Source organism: Mustela nivalis, assembly GCF_964662115.1.
Source record: "Mustela nivalis genome assembly, chromosome: 9".
NCBI lineage: Eukaryota > Metazoa > Chordata > Mammalia > Carnivora > Mustelidae > Mustela > Mustela nivalis.
Genome location: NC_139028.1, coordinates 107,370,807 through 107,387,257, shown reverse-complemented (window position 1 = coordinate 107,387,257; position 16,451 = coordinate 107,370,807). Strand labels below are relative to the sequence as shown.

Here is a 16,451-nt window from a genome sequence, read left to right as displayed (position 1 = left end):
TGCCCCTCCCTCCACTCTGTCTCTCTCAAATAAATAAATAAATCTTTAAAAAAAAAAAAAAAAAGATGGGATGTACTCTGTTTTCCCCACCCCCTTCCAATGAGTACTCTGTTAACTTTAGTTAAGTGAGAAAGGACACTGTCCTGTGCTGATGCCAAGGTCATTTCATCATCACACCTTTGCTCACACCCAGAACGCCCTGTTTTCCTCCCTCCTGTTCACTGCCTATCCATCCAGAGGAGAGCCAGCTCCTTGTTCTCATGGAGACTTCTGTTTTTACAAATGGGAAAGCAATACGCAACGTTGTAAAAAGTGTTCTTACTTATAGGTGCTTTTATTTCCAAAGGACAGTCTCCAAAGAGTGAAAATGAGCCAGTGATAGGTACACCTTTAATCTTAATAGATTTATTTCCCAAATGCCTGTGGCAGTCCGCGGTCCCATTAGTGAAGCAGAGGGGCTGTGTCTTCTGGAGAAGCTCCCTGGGAGATTCTGAAGTGCGCCCTAGGACAAGAACCACTGGTTCCAGGCAGGCCCCCAGGCTCCCGAAAGGGGTGTCAGGAGAGAATCTGGAAGCAGATGAGTGGGCTCTCCAGGGAAGTGAGGAAACACTTCTTTTTTTTTTTAAATTTATTTTTTATTTCTTTTCAGCATAACAGTATTCATTATTTTTGCACCACACCCAGTGCTCCATGCAGTCCGTGCCCTCTATAATACCCACCACCTGGTACCCCAACCTCCCACCCTCCCGCCCCTTCAAAACCCTCAGATTGTTTTTCAGAGTCCATAGTCTCTCATGGTTCACCTCCCTTTCCAATTTCCCCCAACTCCCTTCTCCTCTCCATCTCCCTGTGTCCTCCATGATATTTGCTCCACAAATAAATGAAACCATATGATAACTGACTCTCTCTGCTTGACTTATTTCACTCAGCATAATCTTTTCCAGTCCCATCCATGTTGCTACAAAAGTTGGGTATTCGTCCTTTCTGATGGAGGCATAATACTCCATAGTGTATATGGATCACATCTTCCTTATCCATTCGTCCGTTGAAGGGCATCTTGGTTCTTTCCACAGTTTGGCGACCGTGGCCATTGCTACTATAAACATTGGGGTACAGATGGCCCTTCTTTTTACTACATCTGTATCTTTGGGGTAAATACCCCAGTAGTGCAATGGCAGGGTCATAGGGAAGTTCTATTTTTAATTTCTTGAGGAATCTGCACACTGTTCTCCAGAGAGGCTGCACCAACTTGCATTCCCACCAACAGTGTAAGAGGGTTCCCCTTTCTCCACATCCCCTCCAACACATGTTGTTTCCTGTCTTGTTAATTTTGGCCATTCTAACTGGTGTAAGGTGGTATCTCAATGTGGTTTTAATTTGAATCTCCCTGAAGGCTAGTGATGATGAACATTTTTTCATGTGTCTGATAGCCATTTGTATGTCTTCATTGGAGAAGTGTCTGTTCATATCTTCTGAAAAAAAAAATGGGCAGAGGAAACACTTCTTATCAGCCCTCCCATTTCCCTCAGGCTGGAGAAACCCTCCTTTCTCTGGGGAACTTCCTCTGACACCCCTCTATAAAATGTCAAAGGAGAGTCTGAGCTTTGTGAACCCCGCAGGAGCAGGAAGACCTCTGGGCAGGTTAGTGCTTTCCCTCTCACGGGAAATGTGTTCATTTGATTTCAGGGGGGTATGTGTTCACCCTTCGGGGAGGGGTCTGGCCCAGGCTGAGAGGTTCTGGAGGGCTGGCTGGGACTACGTGTGGCTTCTAGGGGTCGGCAGGGGCAAGACTCTCATACTCCTTCTAAGGCCTCCTCGGCTGTGAAGGCGGAGTGTGGAGGACATGGGGGTGCGTGTGTTTGGCTTTCGGAGCTGTGAGGCGGGAACGCACTAGCCAAACACCATTCATTCCTGGGAAGGCCGACGGTCATTGATTCTTGGTTCTCTCTCATTTCACAGACTCTGAGGGGCCCGTTCAGTACAAACCAATAAAGGTAATATTCCCTTTGTCACCTGCAGGCTCACAGGAAAGCCAGCCTCGGCTGCCTGTCACGGTCTGCCTCACTCCATTCAGAAAGGGTCCCAGCATCCTGGAGTTTCAGGGGCTTCTTGTAATACCTTCTCTTTCTCCACCCCACTCCCAAGGTTGTGTGTGTGTGTGTGTGTGTGTGTGTGTGTGTGTGACAAGCTGTGTTCTTCATTGCAGAAGAAAGCCGAGATGAAAGTCCCCCTGCTTCTGGCTCTTCTACTGGGGACAGTTTCAACTCTCCATCTGGGTAAGTCTCCTTGTCCTTCAGTCTCGCTCCACTTTGTTCCTTTCTAGAGTACATGGGGTCGCAGCCACAGAACCATCTCCTTCAGTGGCCCTGCCGTACACCAGGATCTTTGCACACCTGGAGGAGCAGAGGCTCTATAGCCAGGAGCCGAAGGGGCTCCTCAGGGCATCTCTGTTGTGACATTTTTGATTTTGATTTTGATTTTTGATTTTGTCCTCTCTGCCCAATACCAATGACGAATATAATAATAGCTTCCTTCTACCTTGAGCTCACTGAGTGTGTCATGCTAAAGCCTTTTCTATGCATTATGTCCTTTAAACATCACAGCATCCCATGAGGTATGTAATATTGTGTACCCATACCACAGATGGAAAAATAAAGCAAATAGGGGATGGAACCAGTACGCAAATCTACAACTGTCTGAATCTGAGTCCTTGCTCTTAACACCATGACCTCTTATGGGAGGATAAGGAAGGGGAGGCTCCTCCTGTGTTCCAGGCCCCCCCCCCCCCAGGGTCAAGACAGACGCTGTCCGTGGTGCTGGAGAACAAGGGGTCGATGTGAAGAAGGGACACCTGGTCTTTCTCCCTGCCAGGGACTCAAACATCGAACTCTGAGAGCTTCTTAGGAGATGAGGCCGTGCCTCAGGATGGGGAGATGCCAGAAAACGAGGCAAAGGAGGCCCCTCCGGGGGAGCTGACGCTGCTCAAGGAAGAGGAGGAGGAGTACTCTGGAAGTGAAGATGCCCCTGAGGAGGAGGGGTCTGTAGAGTCTTCCCTAGCCCTGAATGCAGAGGACGAGGAATTTCAGTGCCCTAAAGAAGAGGACACGGTGAAACTGGAGGACAGCCCTGGGTGCAAGAACTGTCGCCGCTTCCTCCTGGTGAGGAGAGCGAGGAGATTTGATTCAGCTCAGGTGAGTGGTCTGGGGCTGAAGCTGAGGCCTGTGGAGGGGTGGGGGGACAGATGCCTCCAGCCTCCGCATCCGTATCTGCCTCACTGAAGAGCCTGGGGGTGTCAACAGGGGCTGGGGCCTGCCCAGGTGTCAGGGTAAGATGGGGGGCGGCCCGTGGAAACAGATCTCCAGCCTTCAAATGGCCATGGAGGTGGGCATGGGGGTGGAGAGGATGGATTTTGAGGATTTGGAGACCCAAGGTTAAGGTTGCATGAGTTCCTTTGAGGGGGTCACTCCATCCTTCCTCCTTTCTCCTGTCCCACAGTTTATTTGCCGGAGATGCTACAGGGGCAACCTCATCTCTGTCCACAACATCTACTTCAATCGCCGGCTCCAGTGCTCAGTCAGCAGGCTCAACCAGGGCCAAGTCTGGATCGGAGGCAGGGTCGTAGGCTGCGTAAGAGGGGTCCCGGCTCTAAATGGGGAGCACTCCTGACCTCAACCAGTGCTCACCTTGCTGCAGCTCTGTCTATGCTTCCCCTTTGATTCTCCAAAGAACTGGGGACAGACGAACAGCTGGGGTGAGATACCCAGGAGGCTGCCTAGGCACTGGGAGGAACCAAGGATTCAGAGTGAGGAGGTTTGGGGCCAAATTCTGCTTAGCCTCTGTCTGTCTGTCTGTGTGACTTGGGTGAGACAGTCAGCCTGGTTCTGCATCTCTGGAATGGGTTTGGGCCAGATGGATGAGTGCATCACTGCCATGCATAGAATGTGGTGGTGATGATCACTGTGGGTCAGCATTGCAGCTGACTAGGACAGTGTCCATCAGGGCCCAGTGGTCGAGGGCAAACGTGGGCTGGGACAGTTCCAGCTCTGCCTATCTGCTCTTCCTTCATGCTTGCCGACGCCCACATCTTCTGCTCTTGCCTCCTCCAGGGTCGCTGGAAACGCTTTTGCTGGGTTGATGGCAGTCGCTGGGATTTTGGATACTGGGCTGCTGGCCAGCCCCGGGCCAGGGGTGGCAAATGTGTGGCCCTGTGTACCCGAGGTGAAGTGGGAGTAGGGATGAAGGATGGGGAGGCGGGGGTCGATGGGGGGGTTTAGTGGGGTGGACGCAGTGGTGGGATGGGAGGGGCTCAGAGAGGCGGTGCTGGGACAGGTCTGTGCCTGGGGCGGGGGGCCTGCTGAGTCTTCGGACTCCCTCTCTAAGGAGGCAGGAATGGGGCGGGGTGGTAGGGGGGAGGCCCTCTTGGGGCAGAGTCAGGGGGAACCAGAGGCTGAAGGCCCCTTCCGGTTCTGCCTTCACAGGAGGTCACTGGCGTCGCACTCATTGCCGCAGGCAACTCCCCTTCATCTGTTCCTACTGAGCGAGACCCAGCCAGGAGTCCAGAGCCACCCACTCCCGGGTAGCTGCCTCCCCTCCCCACCTGCTGCCCCTGCTTCCAGCCCCCAGCAATAAAACTGCTTTCCTGAAACTGACTCCTTTTTCCTCTGGTCACTGATTCTCTCGGCTTAGCTCCACCCACGAACTTTCTGCCCTGCAATGACCACCCTCCCCACTCCACCGTCTCTCCTAGCAAGGCGGCTGGAGCATGGGGTGGGGTCCGGAGGGTCTTCTTGAAGATGGGAGAAAGGGCTCAGGGAGCTCTTCACACGACTTCTAATGACTGGCACATGCACAGCAGGTGCTGTCAGGACCCCCACCTGTTTTCTTCTTTCCAGCGGGACTCACTCTCCCAGTCCTGCGCTGGCATCTCTAACGCAGGGACTTTTCCTCCTCCTTACAGAGTGCGGTTGCCTTAGTGGACCAGGGAATTAACATGTCCCCGGGAACAGTCCACAACAGGCAGGAGTGGAAGTACGAGTGTCCCAGTCTCTTGCCCTTCAAATGGATTAATTCTAAGGCATGTATTGGGTACTGTTTCCTAGGGTTACCCAGGGGGATCAACTGCCAGTTACCCTCGGAGGCAGCTGGCTTTATAATGCACATGTTATTGGCTGTCTCCTGCGATCCCTCTGAATTGTCCTCTTCCTTACAAGTGTCCTTGTGCCTCCCAAATAAGCCACTTGTACTCAAATCCTTGTCTCAGGACCTGTTTCTGGGGAAACCCAATATAAGACAGCATGCTGTAGGGCCAACTCTCTATAAGACCTAGGAAGACCCAGCTTCCAGCCATTCGGGAACATACAGTTGTTTATAATAGAAGCACAACAACATCTACTAATTGTTACTGCTTATTGCACACCCATGAAGTACCCCCTGCTGACATTGTGTGATCGATAATTATTACCCCGTCGCACAAAACCAGGCTCAGAGAAGTTACGGGCCTATGCAAAGATGGACCCAAGGCAGAACCTCTAAATGAGGCCAGTGTTGTGACTCAGCCCTCTGTTACGGTTGAATGTTTTTTCAACCATTAGGATCCTGTGGCTGGTTGCTTCCAGAACACGGTCACCTAGGGATGAAGCACCATGGAGAGGCAAGACACACTCTCTTACCCTTGAGTTCATCTTGGGGCATAGAACTCCAATCCAGTTGGACAGGAGGGAGTCCCAGTCGGAGGCGGGGAAGGAAAGCATTCCAAATCCTTACTCAACCAAGGAGGTTAGCAGAAAATAAGGAGTCAATGCCCTAAAGCGACTTTTCCTCCCGGACTCTTCAAATACATAGAATTACAGGTGGCTTCAGATTTCCAGAGGCAAATCAGGAACCTGAATTTTTTGAGTGTGGCCCAGACGGGGGAAGCTGCCTGCTCAAGCTTGCATGGTTAGTTGAGAAAGACAGAAATCAGAATGCAGCCCATTATAGCTGCTGTTCTGTGACAGTCTGCTGACTTCAAAGATGGTGGAATTCTGGGACACTTCTGGGTTCAGCCTGGGGCTGCGGGTTGCGGAGGATGCCGCTGAAGTAGACCTTTCACTCCTTATCCTCATAGACTATATTCTGCTGTAGGAAAGCATAGCTTCCCTTTATTCCAATATGCATAATAAAGAGTAACGCTATTTCCCATTGATTAAGCACTTACTAGGTGCCAGGCTTTATGCTAAGTGGTGGTGGACTTTGTCTTGGTCCTCATCCATCTTGTCTGCTGGGGCTGTGTGTTGTGACAGAAGTGGGGCTTCCAGTCCATGGAGATCTCCTGTGAGGGATTCATGCAAGAAAGAGCCGTGAAAGAGGCGTTTGGGTGCCTGGGAACCTTCTGGGTCTGGATCTGGGCATGACTCCAAGAGTGCATTCTCTCTGTGAAAATCCCATGAGCAGTCCACCCTCTAGTACATTTTACAGGATGCATGTTATATGTCCACAAGAAAAGTTGTAAAAAAGTAAAAAATGAAACAAGAGGACTGGCCTTGCAACCCCAAAGGTGGGTTTGTGTGTCATTTTTTCATCTCCAACAAGATGCTAACTGAGCTCTGAAGAAGCTAACTTGCATCTTTAGGACGGAGTCCTCGGAGTTCGTTTCACTGTGTAACGCACACAGCAGGAGTTCAATCAACACACAGTGCTTACTTGTTGATTGGGGTCGCAGTTCTAGTCCTGGCTTCCTGATAAGGGCCGCCTCCCAACCCCATGAGCCAGGCACTGTTCTGGGAATTTGGCTCATTAGATGGAGGTCCTGCCACGAGCCTCTGCTCTTGGAGGAGAAAACGGAGCCACAGATGGGCTGACTTTGGACTCAGGATTCCAGGATACATCACACCACGCTGTCCCTCCAGATGGAGAGACCCGCCCTCTGCACAATGTGGGGCAGGGCTGAATCTCGAGACAAGAGGCAGTGTTTGGATCCTGTGAATAGAAATGTAAACAGTTGGCCAGAGGATTGGAGTCTCATGTGTGCTGGAGATGTTGGCCCCACTGGCCGGAATGTCTGGGGCTAACACAGCTGGGCCTATCAAAGAAAGCAGGGATGTGGGAATCTGACGGCGTCACACGTGCCGCTTCTTACTAGTTGTGTCAACGCATTTAAACTCTTGTGCGGTAGATATGGAGGTTAGAGAAGACAATTCCTAATTTGCAGGATGATTATAAAAATTAAGTAAGTAGGATCACGGAGATTAAAGCCTTAGTGGAACATGGTGTTTGGTCTATGGAGGATCTTCAACAGTATTATTTTGGAATCAGACAAGCTTCACTCGTCAGTGAGGAGGTCACTGAAGTCAATGGACTGTCTTTGCATTTGTCTTGGTCCTCATCCATCTTGTCTGCTGGGGCTGTGTGTTGTGACAGAAGTGGGGCTTCCAGTCCATGGAGATCTCCTGTGGGGAATTCATGCAAGAAAGAGCCGTGAAAGAGGCGTTTGGGTGCCTGGGAACCTTCTGAGTCTGGATCTGGGCATGACTCCAAGAGTGCATTCACTCTGGGTTTGTGTGTAAAGAAAATAGGGTGAGTGTGAAGAGGGGCCAGTTGCAGAGGAGAGGTCTGGGAGAGGAGGCAGAGCGAACGGAGCCGTGGGCAGGCTAAGAGGCTAGAAGGCCTGGGTTTAGGCCTGTCACTGATTTGCTGTGTCTTAAGCACTCTGAGAAGCCATTGTCTCATTATGAAATGGATGTTCCAATGAAAAGACACATGTAAAGCTTATCATGGTGCAAGCTGTCTTTGCTGGTCACCCCAAACACTAAGGAAATGATATCCTTGGCTGGGCCCAGGATGGGCAAGAAAAATGGGAGGGGGTCTAGCTCTCCCACTAGGGAGATCTCAAGTTCAAAATCTGGACCAGGTTTTGGGGGCATGAAATTGACCCAGCTCCCCGTCCCTGAGTCAGGAAGAGAAGCTGAGAGTCAAGTCTGTTGGGCTGGGGAGATAGTGGGCAAGACCGTTACTCTGCAACTGAGCACAGAAATGATCTCTCAGGTACTTCTCCATTTGTAGGTCCCCTGAGACCACAGAGGAGGGGAGGACTCAGGCCTTTTCACCTTCTGGGCTACCTCTCTGGTATTCTGGGTACTGGTGTGCTGGGCTGGAATCCAAGAATCAGATGTGTGCTGCCTGGTTGGATGGCACAGAGTTGAGACAGACACCCACCCCCACAAGTCCTCTAGCTCTTGATGATGATATCCAGAAAAATCAGGGCTCAGCGCTTGGTGACCTCTTCTTGGACTGCAATGAATTTGGCCAGAGCTCGATTGATTCAAAGTTTGCTATTTTGTTAATTGTGGATTTTTTGCATGTATTTTTATTTTTAATAAAGATTACATTAAAATAGTGTTTCTCTTGACTACTGAATTCTTTAGTGGGCTCTTCAATTTTGCAACTGAGGCAAGTGCCTTGCTCACATCCCTCTAGTCCCACCCCTGGTGGTGATAGAATGCTGGTGGGAGATGGGGATGGAGAGGGGGCGGCCTGGAGTGTCTCAACAACTCTGCATGAAGCTTTCCATTCTGGCTGCTGCCTCCTGGCCATAAGATTATGCCTTGAGATTGGACAAAATGGCATGTTTTACATGTTCTAGATCAGTGATCTAGAAGCTGATGGGGTGACAGAGGACATTTGGGCATGCACGGAGACATTTCTGATCATCATGACTCAGGGAGGTGATACTGCTAAACTCATTCCAATGCACAGGACACCCCCCAGCCCCCAACAAAGAACTATTTTCCTGCAAGCAGGAAGGTTGAGAACCTTGATCTAGAGCCACATCATAAAAAATGAGCATACAATTTTAAAGATGCGAAAGAGAGGGAGATTAAAGATGTGGAGGAGAGGGGGAAGGAAGAGGACATGGAGAGAAAGGAAGTAAGTGAAGGAGAGAGAGAGACAGAGAGTCAGGTAAAGACTGAGACAGAATCAGAGAGAGACAAGGGTTTCCAACCAAAAAGACTTAGAAATCCCAGTTCTCCTACTTCCTGTGCAAACTTGGCAAGTTGCCTTCCCTCTCTGAATCTCATTTCCTCATCTGTGAAGTAAGGATCAGCGTACCTTCTCATGGAATGAGGTGAAGATGAGGAATCAGGGGTGTGATGCATATAGAGGACTTGGTTGAGATAAGTGAGTACTCAGGAGGGCAGAGCCTCCCTTGGCCTCCTACCTGCTCCCCACATGGTCTCCCAGCTCCCTGGGATTCCCCACCTCATTAGCTGGGATACTGACCAGGGGAAGGCTGCTCCTGGGGTTAAGGAGTGTTGTTCAGACTAGGACACTATAGGGGCAGGAATAATGCCTAGACAACAGTCAGCTGGGGTACTCTTGAGCACAGCAAGGTGTCTGGATACGCACATGGGAAGAGAGCCCTGGGACATAGGTCTCCGAAGTCTCAAAAGACAGCAGTTCTCAAAGGTGAGAGGACTGAACAAAACTCTTATTATCAGCTCCTCTGTGCTCCCCCGCAGCAGGGGGCAATCATCCTTGCCTCTTCCAGCTTCCCCAGAAGCCCAGCATGAGAGCCTTAACCCAGCCTCCTCTGGGGCCCAAAAGCCAGAAGCACTGAGAGTGGAGATCCAAGATTCCCAGAGGTGAGTGCTTGACCCACTTGGAAGCCCGTCCTCAGGACCACCGTGGCCAGCATCCTTTCCCCCTTGTTTCCCAGTATGAATGATAGTGTCCCTGACTCAGAGCAGGCCCGTTCTTGCAGGGGCAAGGGTCTGAGCTAAGGGCCGTCTGGGGGAGCAGGGACGGGGCTTTCAGGAAAAAGGGACTTTTGCACCTGAGCTGACATCCCACATCCTTTTCTTAATTCTCCAGTTCAGTGCCTGTTCTCTGGGGAGGAAAGAGTGCTCTAACCAATCTTTGCCCTTTAATCAACTGGTTAAACAAGGATTTTGTCCCCTGTCTGCCAGGGGCTGTGCAGACACACAAGGCACCCACAAGGAGGGAAGGGGAGCTGTGTCCCTGTCCCAAGCCTGGGTGGAAATGAAAGGCCCCCTGCTCCTGCCCTTTCTCCTGCTAGGGACAGTTGCTGCTCTCCATCTGGGTAAGCCTCCCCTTCCTGTCTCACCAACCTTTCTTTTTTCTCCTTTATCTTGCAGGTATTTTGCCTCACAGGGCCAGGGCCACAGCTGCCCCCCTTGGGTTGACCCCCAGCCCATCTCTGATTAGATTTCTCCTGGACTCGGAACTGTGACCCAAACTTTCTGCCAGGGTTACTTCAGAGGAAAACCCCACCACCTGTGAAGAGGAAGGACTTCTCCGAGGTGCCTCCTCCCAGAATACACACCTGTGGTGTCAGCCAGAAGTCAGGATCTTACCCACTTGTGTCTACGACCCAAGTGTTCTCACCTCACCCCGTGCTAAGGAGATCCTTCCAGTATCGGTTACAGATGGTGGCTCATGTGGGCCTTCAGAGCTGTCCATGGTCCTGGAAGAAGGGAGGACCCCCGCACCCCCGAGATCGTTTTAGGTTACCCCTTCTTCCCAGAGAATAATGCTCCCAATCTGGACGGCTGGGAGGCACAGACAGACCTGAGTCAGAATCTGGAATGTTTAGGGGAGCAGGAGGGAGACTCTGCCTTGACCCAGAAGGTGATTCAGTCAGAATGAGAGGAGACCAAGTCTTCTGGCTATTGGGACACATTTGAGGGTGACTAGGCCATGGATTCCAACCCAGCTGCCCTAGACAAGGACTTTCAGTGCCCCGAGGAAGTGGACAAAGTTTAAACCCAGGCAGTCCTGGGTGCAAGACGTGTTGCTTCCCGTTGGTGCGGAACCTTGAGAAATTTGTAAACACTCAGGTAAGTTGCAGAGATGCTACAGTGGATGACTGGAGGTGAGGAGGAGATCAGATTCAACCTCTTCCTTTTGAGATTAGTGGTTCTTAAAGCATAGTGTGTGTCAGGATCTCCTGGAGGTCTTGTTAAAATACATTTATGGCTTTGCAAATCTGGGGCAGGACTTGAGAGTTTACACGTATAACAATTCCCAGGTAATGGTGGTGTTGTAGGTCTGGGGCCTGCACTTTAAGAACCACTGTCTGCATGAGTGGCTTTGGTATTTGATATACCCGTGTTTAGTCCCGGCTCTGCCTGACATTGGCTCCGTTGCTGGGATGGTCAGCTCACCTTTTGGGGCTTCTTTGTCAACTGGAGATATATAGTACCATCTTGTTAGGGATGTGGTTGAGGATTAAATGAGATAATACATGGAAGTATTTCGAATAGTCCCTGGGTCATTAAAACTCTCACAAATGGAAGTTTTGATTATTCTGAGTATTATTAGTTTTTGCAAAAACTCCTGACCAAGGGACACAAGATGGGATTGAGAAGGGCAAGTAGGTCATTGATATCTGACCTACAAAGAGATAAGAAGCTCTCTCCTGGAGGCTCAGAGACTTGAGAAAAACCGGCGAATTCTCTACCCTACATTTTCTTCTTTCTGCTGAATGTCTGCAGAAGGTGTTTGTCTCCATACACAACTCCCACTCAGATCATCACGTCCTGCGCATGGCCAGACGGGTCAATGAAGGGCAGGCCTGGATTGGAGGCGTGCTCAAGGGCTGGGTAGGTGAGGTACCAACCTCCCTGGGGACAGGAAGTTCTCTCTGACTGTCTCCAGGGACCCCCTGCTGGCGTCTAGCCGCATCTCAGCCCTTGAGGCCAGCCTCAAGCAGCAGGCAGTGTGGCACTGGAGCTGGCTTGGACTGGGTCTGGGGGACCGATGATTTTGGGCATCTCATCCCAGCTCCACGCTCACGGACTTCATGCCTGTAGCTTGAAATCTGCTCCAGAGGAGGTACGCACTGGAAATGGGCAATTGTAAATCCGGGTTCTTCCTGCCCTCTGTGTTCTCCCCTTCCCCTGGAGCTGGCCGTTGAACATTTCCTGGTGCATCACTGGAGTCAGGAGATAGGCTCCACGCCCCGCTTAGTCACCTACTAGCTGAATGACTTCCTTGGAGTCTCAGTTTCTTCATCTCTAAAATGGAGCCCCTCTCTCAAGGCAGCTCTTGGATTGTGGATGAATAAATGCCATGGAGTGTGCTACGCGTGTGTGGTCCCTGGCCAGCAACATCGGCAAACCAGGTAGCTTGTCAGAAGTGCCCAATCTTGGGCCCCACCCCAGAGTTCCTGAACTGGAATCTGCATTTTAAGAAGAATGCCAGGAGATCGTATGCACTGTGAAGATGGAGAAGCGTGTTCTGTGTGATGGGGGAACGCTGGCCGCGCTTGCATCAGCATTGCCTGCAAACTCTCAGGCACGGGTCTCTTGCAGATCTGGCTCCCCACTGGGTGGTGAGAGGGGAAAGGAGCACTCAGTGGGCCCTCTCTGGGGTCCCTGGGTCTGTCTCCTGGGACCTCTGCCCTATGACCCAGCCTATCACTTCTTTAGTTCCCGTGCGGGAGATTTCAATGGACTGATGGGAGACGCTGGAATTTTGGATACTGAGCCTCAGGGCAGCCTGTGAATGGGGAAGGCAACTGTGTAGCCCTATGGACCAGAGGTGAGGGGGACTGGGGCCAGAGCAAGGGAAAGCAGTGGCAAGGCACCCTCTCACACGCTGTCCCTTTGAGTTCTCTGAATATACCTCTCCAAACTCACACCTTCCCCCAGCCGGAGAAGCCACATCATCTGTGAGGAGGGCTGAAATGTAGGGATCCCTCGAAGTAAAACCAGGTGATGGGGTACCCTGTATGGGAGACAGATGGGGGCTCTCCAGCCTCACCGACCGCGCTAGGCTTGGGGCTGGGGGGCTGCTATCCTTCCTCTGATATGAGGGCCACAAGGAGTGACAGAGGAGAGGAGGAGATGTGAACGGAAGGTACGGATGAAGGACGAAGGGAAGCTGTGGGAATTAGGGCTGGCTGACGGGTAATTCGCCAGCTTTGAGCAGCATGGAAGCCAGATGTGAGGGAGCTAGCTCCAAGGCTAAGACCATCTGTGCTGGAGTAAGCCTGCCGCCATCCACATCCAGCTCTGCCTCTTGCAGGCTGAGACCCAGGCAAGTTACTACCTCCACTAAGCCTCACGTTTCCCGTCTGTGAGATGGGGATGATGATAACATCTATCTTTTGGGGTCATTGCGACGATCATGTGCAAGAAGCATACTTTAACCAGCTAATTCATGAAGCTCTTAGCACACTGCCTCCCCCCCCCCCGCCCCGGGAAGAGCTGGGTGCACCTTAGCTAGAAGGGGCATGTGGGAAGCACCCTGATAGTCCTGGTCCCCGCCGGCCAGCCAAGGAGGGAAGGAGAACCGCTTGCCACACAGGCGACCGCTGACGTACCATGCTTTCCACTGCTGGCAGCTGACTTCATGTGAAAGGTGTTTGCCCTTCGTCTGCTCCTTCTAAGCCTGAGGTGTGGAGCCCCTGCCTCGGAGCCCCCTCCCTTCAGACCTCCCCTGGCAGTCCCTGGACCCCTCCAGGCTCTGTCTTCCAGCCTCTCCTGGCCCAAAACTCAGACTTCCCACAGCATTTCCCAACTCCATCTCATTATTGCACACGCTGGAGGACTGCCAGTGGAGCCCCGGGCTGGGTGGGGAAGCCTCGCGGGAGCGGCCAGGCACCCACTGGGCTGGTGAGCTCCCCGTGGGCCTTCCCCGTCCGGCCTCCTCCACTTCCACTGCCGGAGGACTGCCTCATGGGGGCGCAGTGGGGCACTGTCCCTCCTGCTTCGTTTGGCTCCCATAAGGGGTACAAGTGTGGATGGGCTTTCCAACGTGGAGGGGACTGCACCCATTCAAGAACTGCTGTGCACATGGTGTGTACTGAGATCCCACCTGGGGAATCATGTGGGAGGGAGGAAGTCCCTTCCTCTAGGGACTCTAGGGCAGCTGGTTCCTGGCCTCTCAGATCCTGGCTCCTGTTTTCTATTCTCCCAGCCCCCTGTGGGTGAGTTTAAAGTCCCTGGCTCCTGAGATGGGTCCTCCACTCCTTTCTGAGGTGTGTCCCCCACCCCAATCCCTTCTCCTTTTCCCCCATCCCCAGCTGACCTCCCTAGAGAGAACACAGTCTCAGATGGGAGCTGCCTTCCACTGGGAGGGCCTTGGGGCAAAAATTGTAGCATCAGGTAGCGGTGAGGCTCCTGTCCCTATTCTAGAGACCCTTCCCCTCACCTCACTGTCCCCAAGGACGGAGAACACTGCTCCCTTTCTTTGTTCCAGGCGGGATGCTGGGGTTGATAACCAGGAAGCTCAGGCCTGAGCTGGGTATCAGGAGGGCAGAGAGGCCTGCGTTTTTGGGCGGGGCGTGGGGATGCAGAGGGAGAGAGATTAAGGCACGGAGCTAACTAGCTAGCTACGTGATCTACTATCATATTTCCCAAGGCCGTAGTTCCACTTGGGGTGCAGGGAGAGTGTACAAGTGTGTTTGTGAGTGCACACGTACATGTGTGTATATGCATCTTGGTGTGTACAAGAGTCAATCCTTGCATGCTTGTGTCTATCCCTGCACATGGGAGTGTCTATCTATAAATACGCAAAACTGTACGAGTCCGTGTGCCTCTGTGTGCTGAGCACACTTTAAATACCTCTGTAGGGGGTGCCTGGGTGGCTCAGTGGGTTAAAGCCTCTGCCTTCAGCTCAGGTCATGATCTCAGGGTCCTGGGATTGAGCCCTGCATTGGGGCTCTCTGCCTACTTGTGATCTCTGTCTGTCAAATGAATAAATAAAATCTTAAAAAAAAAAGTAGGGATTAAAAAAAAAACCAACCTCTGTATATTTATGGATACATAACATGTATCCATAAATATACTATTTATGGATACACCTGGGTGTTGTGTACGCCTGTATACCTTTGCCCCAACACTATTGGATCTGTGTGTGCCTGTATATGTGTGTACCAGTGGGTTTGTGAGTGTGCGTATGTGTGTGTGTGTGGAACACATGTGTACAGGTCTACATCTGTGTGTGCATGTGTGTATCGGTCCAGGCATGTGATGGTATGCAGAGTTTCAGGAACAAAAAGAACAATGTTCTCAGATGGACTTTGCTGCTAAAGGGGCCAGAGTCAATGGAACAGGATAGAAATGGGGCCCCCCAGGGGAAGAAGGTAGTAAAAAAGCAGGAGACGAGTCCCCTGAACATCCTGGCAGCAGAATGACAGGCGTGGGTACTGCAGTGACTGTCACCAGTGCCGGGCCCAAGGACTGCCTCTAGGTACAGAGGCCTCTCCTCAGGGGAGGGGTCTGTCCATCTGCCTTGGTTGGACACTGAGCCAGGAAGCCCCTCATCACAGCATGTTGGTCTTCCCAGGGACAAAGAAAGAGGGCTGACAAAAGTCAGACCCCCCACCCCATCCCTTCCTTGCATACTTTAGCAAGCTAATTCTTGATGTTCTGCTTCTAGAAGAACAGTGGAATGGGCTGTGGGTAGGGGGAGGAGGGTCGGTAAGGGAAGATCCAAAGAGGGAGCTCTGAGACCAGTATTTTGGCTTTTATCAGCTTCCCCTTCTCTCCTGGATGGGGAAGGAGCTGCAGCCGACACCAGTAGCCCATCTGGCTCTAGGCAGTATAGACAGTAGCCCAGTATCTAGCCAGCCAACACAGGAGATGGGGGGGGGGGGCTCGCTGGAGGCAAGGCGAGGGAGATAAGCTATCTCTCAAGTGTGCAGCACATCGGTGACTGCGCCTGAACTTCAACCATTAGGCATTTATATCTTTGGCTATTTAAGGCCTTTCAGTGTTGAATAGCCCTTGATTAAAAGGCGATCCTCTTGGGAGAAGAAACTCCTGAGGGTGTTATCTATTCAAACCTCTGGGAGGTTGATGGGTCGTTTGTGGAGAATAAGGATTTTGGAGAAGGAACACGCAAGGGAAGGGTGTGTGTAACTATCCGTGGCTGTGGGCTGGATGGGTTGTGGGCAAGGTGGGGATAATTGGGGCAGAGGGTGCTGTGTGTACCGTTTCCTCTTCCTGAGGACCCAGGAAGACTGTTTCCCAGTCTTCCTTGTGGCTGCAGCCTGGCCGGTGCGGTGGGGTTGGACAAGCCATAAGCTCTTCAGGGCCTGAACTTCCCGGGGTCTGCAAGCCTCACGTCCCCCTTTCCCTGCCCGTGACCTGGCCTCCATGTGTCTCGGATGGCATAGCCACCCGGTGGAGGGAGGGGGCTGTCTGACCCACTCTATGATATGAAACCTTGAGGTTCTGCAGATTTCTTGGTACTGCTGCCTAAACACTTGGTTTAGCTCAACACATACAGAAAAGAAGGGGCCCACGGGTGTCCTGCTTTTTCTCAGACAGCCGTGGCCTAGAAGTCAAGATAGTAGACTCTGGAGCCATAAAGCTTGGGGCTGGGGGCCCAGCTCTGCCGGCTCAGTCTCTTCCCCTTACCAAGCCACAGTCCCCTGCTGTTAAAAGAGGGTCCCAGTAGGTGACCCCTGTCGCGCACCCAGCCCAATGCTCAGCCGTGGTGAG

At 51.9% G+C, this 16,451-nt stretch overlaps 1 protein-coding gene and 1 pseudogene across 2 annotated transcripts; both read left to right on the top strand.

Annotated features, from left to right (window-relative positions):
- Positions 1-1,555: 1,555 nt before the first annotated feature.
- On the top strand, positions 1,556-4,649 carry PRG2 (proteoglycan 2, pro eosinophil major basic protein). The gene is made up of 7 exons (XM_082747967.1): positions 1,556-1,641; positions 1,960-1,994; positions 2,207-2,276; positions 2,872-3,191; positions 3,496-3,627; positions 4,107-4,218; positions 4,479-4,649. Exons 3-7 carry the CDS (start codon positions 2,219-2,221, stop codon positions 4,535-4,537), a joined length of 681 nt encoding a protein of 226 aa, XP_082604093.1. The 5' UTR covers positions 1,556-1,641; positions 1,960-1,994; positions 2,207-2,218; the 3' UTR covers positions 4,538-4,649.
- Positions 4,650-10,017: 5,368 nt separating this feature from the next.
- LOC309840397 lies at positions 10,018-12,740 on the top strand (annotated as a pseudogene). The gene is made up of 4 exons: positions 10,018-10,078; positions 10,204-10,298; positions 11,493-11,600; positions 12,429-12,740. The product of its transcript is annotated as an uncharacterized misc_RNA (transcript).
- The last annotated feature ends 3,711 nt before the right edge of the window (positions 12,741-16,451 follow it).

Bases quoted from the DNA above. Each gene is read 5' to 3' on its own strand.
- PRG2 (XM_082747967.1), top strand. From the start codon at position 2,219: ATGAAAGTCCCCCTGCTTCTGGCTCTTCTACTGGGGACAGTTTCAACT. The intron at 3,192-3,495 runs GTGAGTGGTCTG...CCTGTCCCACAG, and splicing joins GGAGATTTGATTCAGCTCAG to TTTATTTGCCGGAGATGCTA. The intron at 3,628-4,106 runs GTAAGAGGGGTC...TGCCTCCTCCAG, and splicing joins GAGGCAGGGTCGTAGGCTGC to GGTCGCTGGAAACGCTTTTG.